Here is an 11,655-nt window from a genome sequence, read left to right as displayed (position 1 = left end):
AGCTTCCGGTTCGCTGCCCGATTTAAATATGGTCCCGGGAGCCCCGCCCACTTCCTCCACATTGCCCGCCTAAAGCCTGCCTCCGGGAGGGACAGCAAAACTGTCCGACTTGTGGCTTCCCCCCCCTCGCCTCCGTAAGTGGGTGCTGGAACGCATTAGTTCCGTTTATCCAGATACTCGAATCCCTTGTGGGCCCTCCAGAATCCTAGGTTCGTATTGTTCTTGGACAGAGTTTGTCCTTACAACTACTCCCAAATTCCCCGTCCTGTGCATCAATGAGGTCTGACTCCAGATTCTTTCCTAAGAGTGAACTTGGAAGTCCATGACTGTTTCCGGGGGGAGTTGAAATAAAGACGCTCACTTCCGGCGGAGGGAGGTGTTTTGATCCGGGATGGAGGAGGAGGGAGCGGTTCTCTCGAGGGGAAAGACTCTGCAGCCGGGTGAGTGACTTGCCATGCCTGCGGCCCTCAGCCCTGGCCTAGATCGCCACAGCGTTCTAGAGTCGACTTTCTCCCCGCCAGTCCAGTCCTCTGGAGCCTGAGATCCTCCTCCGGCGTCCTCATGTCCGCTTGGAGATTAAGGGTCCTCAAACGTCTCAGTGAACACCTTAGCGCCCTTGTTTCTCCCTCAGACTCGCGGAGCATGTGGTTTCCTCCCGCACGGTTCCCCATGCTCGCGTGGCCCGCTTCCTCATTGCTTTCCTGACTCTGCAGTTCCGGAGCCGTCCCTGGACCCCGAATCGGGATGGAGACCATCTGGAGAAAATTGTGCTCAGTGCCACAAAGACTACCCGTCTTGGCCGAGCAAGGCCATTCTCGCTCTGAAGAGCCTTCCCTGGGGCTTGGCCGTGGGTCCCTCACTCGCCAAGGAACAGCGTTTGGGGGTCTGGTGTGTCGGGGAACCCCTACAGCCGGGACTGCACTGGGGGCCGCTGGAAGAAGAGTCTGTCTCCGAGAAGGGCGAGGAAGTGAAACGACAGCAGGAGAAGGTATTGAAGAATGGGGCGACTGAAAATTGGGGGGAGATTTAGTCATTTCCCGACACCCTCCAGTTTGTTAGAAGCAGGGTATTTTAAGCGATTGGAGATGGTTTTGTGCCTTCTGAGCAAGGCTGTCCCTCAACCGTAGTAGTTAAGGATTCAAGGTGTACAAAGTTGTTAAAAACTAGATTCATGTCAGCAGCGAACCAAGGGCAAGAGGTAAGGTTATTGTAATTCATCCCGACCTTGTCACCTAGCTAGCCAAATACATACGGCCTTTAACTCATCTGTAAAAGAAAGCAGTGGCTTTCTTCAGGATTATTTGGAGTACTGGATGAAATAGTGCAGTGCAGTGAATGGTTTAAGTTCGTAAGTACTATTTAAAAATTGACGTTTCTCTTACCAATTTTTCAGTTTAGTACTCACTGGAAGTTAGAAATGTGTTCACTTTATAATTTTTCACACCCTTGGGAGGGAAGTAGGGGAATGCTCTGGTTTTTATAAACTGAAGAGTCAGCTCTTAGATGCAGAGGCAGCACCTAAATCTGCTAACCTTACAGGAACTTCATCTTAGATTTGTCCTAAGAGAGGTTTCATCCAGTTTTGGTTCCTCCTTTCCCCAACCAGGCTTCCTCAAACACATGTGAGAAGGACTCTTATTGGTTTATTTCAGGACCTGTCACTGGACCCATGGGGGGCAGTGTGTGTGTGTGAGCAGAGTTCAGGCTGGACCAGGTAAGTTTCAGAAGCATATATTCTGAATGTGCTCCTTTGAGACTTTCTTTTAAGGCTTGAGATAGAGTCTAAAACTATCTATAATCCCCTACCCAGGGATATTTTCTAGTGTGTTTTCCAAAGGCATGGTGTGTCTTTTAGGACTCAGACTTCCTGAGAGCTGGGGCTGTCAGGGAAGGCCACTTGTAAAGAATCTGCTGAGCTAGCTCTTGATCTGTTTTGCAGTTTGGTGCAGCGGGGCAAACTGGAGAGTGAGGGGAACGTGGCCCCAGTTCAGATCAACGAGAGGCTTCACCTGCAGGTGTACCAGGTTGTGCTGCCAGGCTTTGAGCTGCTACTGTGGCCCCGGCCGCCTTCAAAGGGCCGAAGCCCCACACAGCCCAGACTAGAGGAGGAGGCAGCTGGAGACATGGTGGCAGAAGTGGAGTCTGATATACAACAAGAAGTGGCCTCCCCTGCAGAGGATGCAGCAGACTCTTGCACAGGTATGTGTCAAATAATGCCTGCTCTCCAAATTATCATCAAAACAACCTGTGACAAGACAAAGCAGAATTGAGAGTTCAGTGTAATGAAGAGAGTCCTATAGTTGTGGTAGCCTTAAGAAAATATGGTTTAAAGCCAGGCACAGTTGTGCATGCCTGTAATCCCAGCAACTCAGGAGGCTGAGGCAGGAGCCAGCTTCAGTAACTTAGTGAGTTCAAGGCCAGCTTCAGTAACTTAGTGAGGCCCTAAGTAATTTTAGCAAGACCCTGGCTCAAAATAAAAAGGACTGGGGAAACTGGGTATGGTGGCACACACCTGCAATCCCAGTGACTCAGGAGGCGGAGGCAAGAGGATCAAAACCAGCCTCAGCAAACATGAGGCACTAAGCAACTCAGTGAGACCCTGTCTCTAAATAAAACACAAAATAGGACTGGGCATGTGGCTCAGTGGTAAAGTACCTCTGGGTTCAATCCCCAAAGTGGATCTTGTAGTGTGGGATGAGAAGGTGGGGCTTGATTAGGATTGGGTAAAAACCATGACAAAATAGTTTAGGAATGGTAGATACTACAAGACTATAATTTTCAGGCAAGTGGTATAGATGGAGTCTTGGACTGTGTCATTTGATGCTTTCTTTTGAAGCATGACAGGTCTTTTTCTTGTAATGAACAATAAAGATATTTGTAATTTCTATCTTTCTAAGAACCTCCTGGAATAATAAGGCCATATTGATGAAAACAGTAAGCTACATACAAAGTTTCCAGTTTCTCAAGTTTCTTCTCTCTGGGGTGCAGGCAGGGAGGGATTCTTTTTGTTTTACAGATGAGCCCAGTTGGGGAGATTGGGGTCTTGTGTCGCATCCCTAGTGTATGTCCCCAGGTGAGAACAGGTAGGACACTGTGGTTCCCAGGAGTACTTCCCCAGAGGCATCTGACTGAATAGGAAGAGTGTACAGCTCATGCTCCAGGGAAGAGATTGTTGTGATTGATCCACCAAAGTTCAGGGGCCGGGAGAAAAGCCTATAATTCCCTGTTAGTGTTGTCTTCTACCAAGTTCAGTTAATGCTAGCACTCCCATCTCTCATTTCATAGATCTTGGCCATCAGTCACCTCATAGCATCCAGGCAGAGAATGTGGTGAGCTCTGAACCTAGGTCCAAAGCCCAGGATCAGCCTTCCAAGAATAGCCAGCCTCTTGGCCTGCTGCTTCAGGACGTCAGTGTGGATGAGGAGTGCCTGCTCCAGGCGCGGATGCCACCTGAACCTCAGAGCAGCTTGGCTGCCCAGCAGGGCACAGAGTGTGGCGAACCTGAACCTGAGAGAGGCTACACTGCCCAGATGGACCCAAAGAACTGTGAAGCCGATTCATTACCTTCTGCCAGGGGCACCGAGCTGCGTGCCTGTCTGGCCAAGAAGTTATGTGGCCCCAGTGATCAGTGCCCACCCCGAGCAAAGACCGCAGAGCCCGGGGCCCAGCATTTTCCTACGCTCTTACGGAGCCCTCCTGGCCCCGCTGGAAACTCCCCAAAGCAGGGGCGACGGTACCGGTGTGGGGAGTGTGGAAAGGCATTCCTGCAGCTGTGCCATCTGAAGAAGCACGCGTTCGTGCACACAGGCCACAAGCCCTTCCTGTGTACTGAATGTGGCAAGAGCTACAGTTCAGAGGAAAGCTTCAAAGCCCATGTGCTGGGCCACCGTGGAGTGCGACCCTTCCCCTGTCCGCAGTGTGACAAGGCCTATGGCACTCGGCGAGACCTCAGAGAGCACCAGGTGGTACATTCAGGTGCCCGGCCCTTTGCATGTGACCAGTGTGGCAAGGCCTTTGCCCGCCGGCCATCACTGCGACTGCATCGCAAGACCCACCAGGTGCCAGCTGCCCCTGCCCCATGCCCATGCCCTGTATGTGGGCGGCTCCTGGCCAATCAGGGCTCCCTGCGGAACCACATGAGGCTCCACACGGGGGAAAAGCCCTTCCTGTGCCCACACTGTGGCCGGGCGTTCCGCCAGCGGGGCAACCTGCATGGGCACTTGCGGCTGCACACTGGGGAGCGCCCCTATCGCTGCCCGCACTGTGCAGATGCCTTCCCCCAGCTGCCTGAACTGCGGCGCCACCTCATCTCCCACACTGGGGAGGCACACCTCTGCCCTGTGTGTGGCAAGGCCCTCCGAGACCCACATACCCTTCGTGCTCATGAGCGCCTGCACTCAGGGGAGAGGCCTTTCCCATGTCCCCAGTGTGGCCGTGCTTACACGCTGGCCACCAAGCTGCGGCGCCACCTCAAATCCCACCTGGCAGACAAGCCCTACCGCTGCCCCACCTGTGGCATGGGCTACACCCTCCCCCAAAGCCTTAAGCGGCACCAACTTAGTCATCAGCCTGGGCCACCCTCCAGTCCCCACTCTGTGCCTCCTGCTGCTTCTGAGCCCACCGTGGTGCTCTTGCAGACTGAGCCAGAGCTACTGGACACATGCAGACCAAGTGAAGCATCTCCAGCCAGGGATGTTGTTGAGGTCACCATTTCAGAGAGCCAGGGCCCTAACCCCAGCCTGGTGCTGATCCATAAGGACATGGGCTTTAGTGCCTGGGCAGAGGTGGTGGAGGTAGAGACAGGTACCTGACATTTGGGCCCTCTCCTGACAGCTCTCCATAAAGTCTGTTTCTATCTCTATGCTTCTGCATCTTCTTTCTTTTTGGGTTGCCTGGTAGGGACAGAAATCTAGGATGGCCCTTCCTGCTTATGAACAGCTGAACTATTTCAACACTGCCAGATAAAACCTGGGTACAGATCCTTTACTGACTTCCAGGAGAGCTTGCCCTGCCTCCTCCCCTAGGAACACCAGGGACAGTTGTTCTGTAAACCTCATTGAAGTGACCCCACCCAGTGGGACAGTCAGTAGTTGGCAGTGCTCCTGACCCACTGGGTGTTTGCCAGGGTAGTTATACCCATCAAACTCCCTTAGGGACAAGCACTTCCATTTGGAATCAATTCATATGGCTTCCAAGAGTTGAAAGATAGCTCAGCTCGCAGCCCACACGTCACATGTCTCTGTAGTTCAGTCTTTAGGTAATTTTGACAGCTTTTCATACCACCTAAGCCCTAAGTTGGTTATTGTTCTGTGCTAAAGGACACCAAATTGCTTGGGAGCCAACTAGGGCCAGATTTGTGCCCTTCTATGTACCTGACTCAGCCCGGTTGAGGGAAGGAGTAAGGAATTAAGGTGTTTTCATCTGCTGTGGGCTTGGACTGCAGTAGGTGCTGGGGACACAGCTATGAACAAGACAGAGGAAATGCCCTTTAGAGTTCACAAGCCACCACCAGGTCAGGGATGGGGGCCAGCAATCATCAGGTAGGAGTTAATGGGGGTATCGCTGGGTGCTGTGGGTGTGTTTATGGGACCATTTTAGCCCAGCCTGAGGCACCAGGGCTAAGAAGGAACACTCCGCCCTTACTGTGAGTATTTAACCCATGAAGCAACTGTGACAGGTAGCATCATGATTCTTGTTTTATAGATCAGGAACAAGTAAAAACCCCTTAAGGATTCTGTCCCAAGATCACAAAGTTTCTAGTGGTTGAGATTCATACCCACCTGGTCCTACCCAACTAGAGTTAGGCTTTTAACCCCCGCACTCCAGGGTCCCTCTGCTCACCCATGACCTGGATGAGTAGGTGTTTGGAGAAGGGGATGCAATCCTACAGTGAGGGGTCAGGGGTGGTCTCAGAAGACAAGTTAAGTAGAGACCTGAACAACCCAGGAGTGAGTCAAATGGACATTTAGGAGCAGCTGGAATCCAAGCAGAGAGCACAGTGGAGTGAGGACAGGGGCCGTATAGGCTGGGGTAGTTACTCTGGAGGATATGTTCTCTGGGAGGTCCAAGTGACAATGAAAAGAACCAGTGGGTAAGGTACAAGCCTGGGAAGAAAAACTGGTTCAGAGGGAGAGGCATGGGGTCACTAGCAAGTAGGTGGTCACTGAAGCTGTGGGAACAGAAGATCCAGAGGTGGGGAGCGGGCACAGGCCCAAAGTCAACATGGCCCAGCCCATCAGGAAGAAGGCTCATGAGGGGAGCCTGAAGATTAGCTAAGGGCACAGTGCTTCAACAAGGAGGAAGTGGTCAGCAATGCTGCTGCTGCTGGAAGGGCTGAGATTTGTGGACATCGCCAGGGAGCTGAGAGTATTTGGAAGCCACATTGACTTGCTTTGCTCTGGGGAACAGTGGGAGGCAAGACAGGAATCATAAACTTTCTTTTTTGCACGTGTATTACTGGCATTTGAACCCAGAAGAACTCCGCTGAGATACAAGCCTGGCCCTTTAAAATTTTTTTGAGACCTGGCCTTCCTATGTTGCGGAGGCTGGCCTTGAACTGGGAATCCTCCTGCCTCAGCCTCCTGAGTAGCTGAGATTACAGGTGTACACCACTGCATGCCCTATTGGGAAGCACATATGTTCTTCTTTCATCTTTCTACTGTCCTACAAAATAGTGTTGCGATCTCTGATTCACAGATGAAACTGACATTCAAAGAGGGTGAGTAACAGGCCAAGGTTACATGATCGATAAGAGGTGCAGCCAGGATTCAAATGTGGATTATTCTGTGGCTTCCCAGAACTTAATTGCAATGCCATAACCAGCCCCATGTCTTCCAGTTTGCCATTGACATTAACCCAGGTCCCACCCAATCTGAGTAACTTTTTGGCAAAGCATAAATCTGAAATTGTCCAAAATTTCAGCAGGAAATGGTGGCAATCTGTGGAGAGAAAAGCCTCATCTTCCAAAACTTGAGAGACCGCCTACAAGATTAGTTTTTAGGCTGGGTGTGAGGGCACTCAGCAACTCAGCGAGACCCTGACTCTAAATAAAATAACAAAAAAGGGCTTGGGATGTGCTTCAGTAGTTAAGCACCCCTGGGTTCAGTCCCTGGTACCAAAAAGACTAATTAATTTTTAGTCAGTCGACCTTGTTTCTTAGAGCCTGCCCAAGTTCTTTTCTTTTTTTTCCTAACATTTTTAGTTATAGATGGACACAATACATTTATTTTAATGTGGTGCTGAGGATCGAACCCAGTGCCTCACACAAGCTCTGCCACCGAGCTACAGGCTCAGCTTCCAAGTTCTTTTCTAGCATCATTGCTGGATACAGCAGAGTATGCCTGTAATCCTAGAGAATTGAGAGGCTGAAGCAGAAGAACCGCAAGGTCAAGGCCAGCATTGGCAACAAGGCAAAACCCTGTCTTAAAATTTAAAAAAGGACTGGGGATAGGCACAGTGGCGTGGCGCAGGCCTGTAATCCTAGCAGCTCAGGAGGCTGAGGCAGGAGGATCACAAGTTCAAAGCCAGTTCCAGCAAAATAAAACAAGTGCTAGGGGGCTGTGGTTGTGGCTCAGTGGAAGAGCACTTGCCTAGCATGTGTGAGGCACTGGGTTTGATTCTCAGCACCACATATAAATAAATAAATAAATAAATATCCATGGACAGAAATTATTTAAAAAAGAAAAAAGGGCTAGGGATGGGGCTCAGTGGCTAAGTGCCCTTGGGTTCCATCCCTGGTACAAAAAAAAAAAATCACAATGACCACTACTATGCTACTATGTATAATTTTAAAAGTTTTAAAAAATGAAAATATAAACATATAACACTTATCAAATTAAACATTTTATATAATCAAATACATAATCTACATCAAAATGTTATCCCTCCCCTCTTTTGGTGTTGAGATGGGGGTCTCACTATATTGCACAAACTGGACTCAAATGATCCTCAAGCTTCAGCCTAAGTAACCAAGACTACAGGTGCACACCATCACAACCAGACATTTAAGCATTCTTGTTTGTCCAGAAAATGTCTTTTTACAGTTTTTGTTAAAAAAATAAATAAATAAATAAAAATAAACCAATCATGCTGATTCTATTTGCTTTCTGAACCCTTGGTTGTTAGGTCTCTCATAGATTCCTATTGTTCTGAAGAGTTTCTCTTACCCCACCCCTTTATTTCCATGTCAAGAGTTTGTCAGAAAAATGGGTCATTTGTCCTATTGAATGTCCCTCATATGTTGAAATCCTAACATATCAATGTTAGGATTGTGGTGGTCTCTAACTTTTTCCTTTACTTTCTGTATTGCATGTAAACTAGTGTTTAAAGCTAGAGTTTTTATTAAATTAATAGTCACAGTTTTAGGAAGAACCTTCACAGGTAGCATTGTGTGTTTCATTATATCATATCATGTAATAATGCTGTTTATTGGGCTGGGAATGTAGCTCAGTGGTAAGAGTGCTTACCTAGCATGCACGAGACCTTGGGTGCAATCCTCAGTACTGCAAGAAACAAAAACAAATAAATAATGCTGTCTATGGAGTACTCATTATGTAGCAAGCATGGTGATACTTAACATGTGTTGGAAGGGTTAGTTTTTATTTCAAACCATAAACTTAATTCTGTAATGACCTAGACTTGAAGAGAGATAAAGGATATATGGAATCTAATTGCAGCAAGCAAGAACACAAAGATCCCAGGGTATGAGGGCTAGAGGATGCTCTCCTCAGAAACAAAAGGAATAGTTGGAGATAAGATAAAACACAAAATTAAATTAAGGAGAATGGCCTAGATTCTTCTCCCTGGTCTTTTCATTCTTGCATCCAAAGCACCCCATGGCTTCCACAGGATTCATGCCATCTTTCACCCTGCAGAAGAGCACATGCTTGCCATCTAACTGATCAGTCTTAGCTGTGCAGATGACAACCTGGGAACCATTTGGTGGAGCCAGCAGTTGCCATGGACAAGATGTCAGAACTCCAATTCTTCAGAATGAAGTTTCCATCAGTCAACTTCTCCCACTAGATTTACTGCCAGTGCTATTATGGTGTGTAAATTCATCACCCTGACACACAAACCCAGGAATAAATCCGGGAAAGCAGGAACCCTTATAACCAAATCTCATTTTCCCAGTGGTTACAGAACTGAAATTTCCTGCTTTGGAACATTGTTTTCAAAACAGTTGCAGAAGATACCAGCCCAAGAACTTACCTATCAATGGCCATGTTGAAGTACAAAGAGAAGCTGGCCATTGTTAGGGACTGAATGTTTGTGCACCACCCCCCTACATTCAGGGCTAGGGGGCGGCTTTGGGATGTGATTAGATCATGAGTTGGAGCCCTCTGAATGGGACCAGCACCATAATAAGAAAAGGCATGGGAGAGATGCTCTGTTTTCCATCACGTGAGGACACAGTGAGAGGACAGCTGTCCAAGAACCAGGGAGTGGGCCCTCACCAGACCCTGGATCTGCCGCCTCCTTGACTTCGAACCTGCAGAACTGTGAGAAATCAACACTTGCTGCTTAAGCCATTAGTCTACGGTTATTTGTTAAGGCAGCCTGAGCATGCCACATACTCACCAAGCTCTTAAGAGTCTGCAAAGAGGCCGAAATGATCCCACTGAAGTATCTCAACAGCAGCCTTTTGAGGTGGATATTATTTTAGTTCTGATTTTTTGGATGACAAACCAGGGCATGACCAAACCAGTGCTCTCAAAGTTCTGATTGCAAGAGAAAAAGGGGCAGTCACCAGCTCCACCTCCTTCTTTGCCCCCCCCCCACCACCTTGTCTTTTGTGTTTCCCCCTATTCTCCCTCTCCAGGGCTGCCACGCTGGTTCTGGGAAAAGGAGGCCATCTGGGATCACCTGCTTCAAGGTGATCTCTCCACTTCTCAGAGGTCCGCCTCACTTTCCTTACTTCATATGTAATTTTAAAATTTTTAAATTAGTGTTGTGACCCGCTAAATTCGTAGAAAAGGTTTAATGTCATTTATCAACAGGGAATAGACATTAAAACCACAATGATCCGTAGTATACCCTTGTAAATGAATTTTATATTTTATCCAGATTTTTTTTTCCTGTATATGTGCACAGTAATGTAATTTTTTATATGGGAATGTAATAGGGATAGAATCCAGGGGTACTCTAATAATGGGCTACATCCCCAGCCCCTTTCCATTTATATTTAGAGAGAGGTTCTCACAAATATTTTGAAGATGGCATTGAAATTATTATCTCCCTGTCTCAGAATTACAGTAGTAATTCTGGATTATATGCATGCCCTTTGTATATATATTCATCAGTTTTTTCTTATTTATAGGATAAATAACATAGCACTTTAAAGGTACCTTTCAAACATTTTACGATTCTTTTTACTTTTATGTGTTGTTTGTAAATTTAGTTGTGATCAAAACCACAAAACAATACTTACTCTTTCACCCTATCATGCATACGGTTCAGCAATATTAATTCAAATTGTCACATAATATATCTGTAGAATGCTTACATCTCAAAAATCAATAAATATATTTCCATGTAAACTAAAAAAAAAAAAAAAAACCACAATGAGCCACATCTATCCATCTATCAGAATGGTTCCTACAAAATGAAGGAAAGAGGAGCATTGCTGAGGATACAAGCCACTGGACTCTGACCCACCTGGTGGGAGTGTAAAATGGTACAACCTCTGGGACAGTTTTTTTTTGTCCTAGGGACTTAAGTAAATCATACGCCTACCTTATGACCCAGCACATACCCTCCTGGGCACATACCCAACAGAAATAAAGTTTATTTACACCAAAAAAAACATGTTCAAGAATATTCATAGGGGCTGGGGTTGTAGCTCAGTGGTGGAGCACTTGCCTAACACATGTGAGGCACTGGGTTCGATCCTCAGCACCGCATAAAAGTAAGTGAATAAAATAAAGGCACTGTGTCCATCTAAAACTAAAAATATAAACAAATAAATTTTAAAAAAAGAATACTCATAGGAGCGCTGTTCATAGTAGCTCATTGAAATGTTCATCAGTCAGTAAAGAAATAAACCAAATGTGCTGTATTCATGCAATGAGATACCCCAGAGCAACGAAGGGAACCAGCCTGTGACACACACATCATGGGGGAATCTCAGAGATATGCTGAACTAGAAAAGACAGACATAAGCAAATATATGCTGCAAGTTTCCATGTATAGCAAGTTCAAGAACAGGCAAAACTGATCTCTGCTGATACGGTTAGAACAGTTGTGATCTTAGGAGACAGCTGAGTGGTGACATGAAGGAGCCAACTGGGGACTGGTTACACAGGTTTGTACATATTGTTTTTTGGTCAGTATTGGGATTGACCCAGGGCCTTGCATAGGTTAAGCAAATATTCTACTGCTGAGCCACATCCCCAGAGCATATGCATATATATGTGTGTATGTGTTTATATATATATATATACTTTTGGGCCAGACACAGTGGCTCAAAAATTTAAAAACAAATAAGAATAAAAATATATTTGATATTTACACACATATGTGTGTGTGTGTGTATGTATATATATTGTTTTTGTATTGGGAATTGAACCTAGGGTGCTTTGCCACTGAGTCACATCCCCAGCCCTTTGTATGTTTTTATTTTGAGACAGGAACTCACTGAGTTGTTAAGAACCTTGC

General features: G+C 46.8%; 1 protein-coding gene across 1 annotated transcript; it reads left to right on the top strand.

Annotated features, from left to right (window-relative positions):
- Positions 1 to 167: 167 nt before the first annotated feature.
- On the top strand, positions 168 to 6,909 carry Znf408 (zinc finger protein 408). The gene is made up of 6 exons (XM_047519556.1): positions 168 to 209; positions 306 to 440; positions 714 to 988; positions 1,653 to 1,714; positions 1,940 to 2,199; positions 3,286 to 6,909. The coding sequence occupies exons 2-6, from the start codon at positions 392 to 394 to the stop codon at positions 4,809 to 4,811; spliced, it is 2,172 nt and encodes a 723-aa protein (XP_047375512.1). The 5' UTR covers positions 168 to 209; positions 306 to 391; the 3' UTR covers positions 4,812 to 6,909.
- Positions 6,910 to 11,655: the final 4,746 nt, after the last annotated feature.

The sequence above is a fragment of the Sciurus carolinensis genome, chromosome 11 (genome assembly GCF_902686445.1).
Source record: "Sciurus carolinensis chromosome 11, mSciCar1.2, whole genome shotgun sequence".
NCBI classification, from domain to species: Eukaryota; Metazoa; Chordata; class Mammalia; order Rodentia; family Sciuridae; genus Sciurus; species Sciurus carolinensis.
Note: the sequence above shows the minus strand (reverse complement) of the source record. Positions and strands in the feature narration are given on the sequence as shown.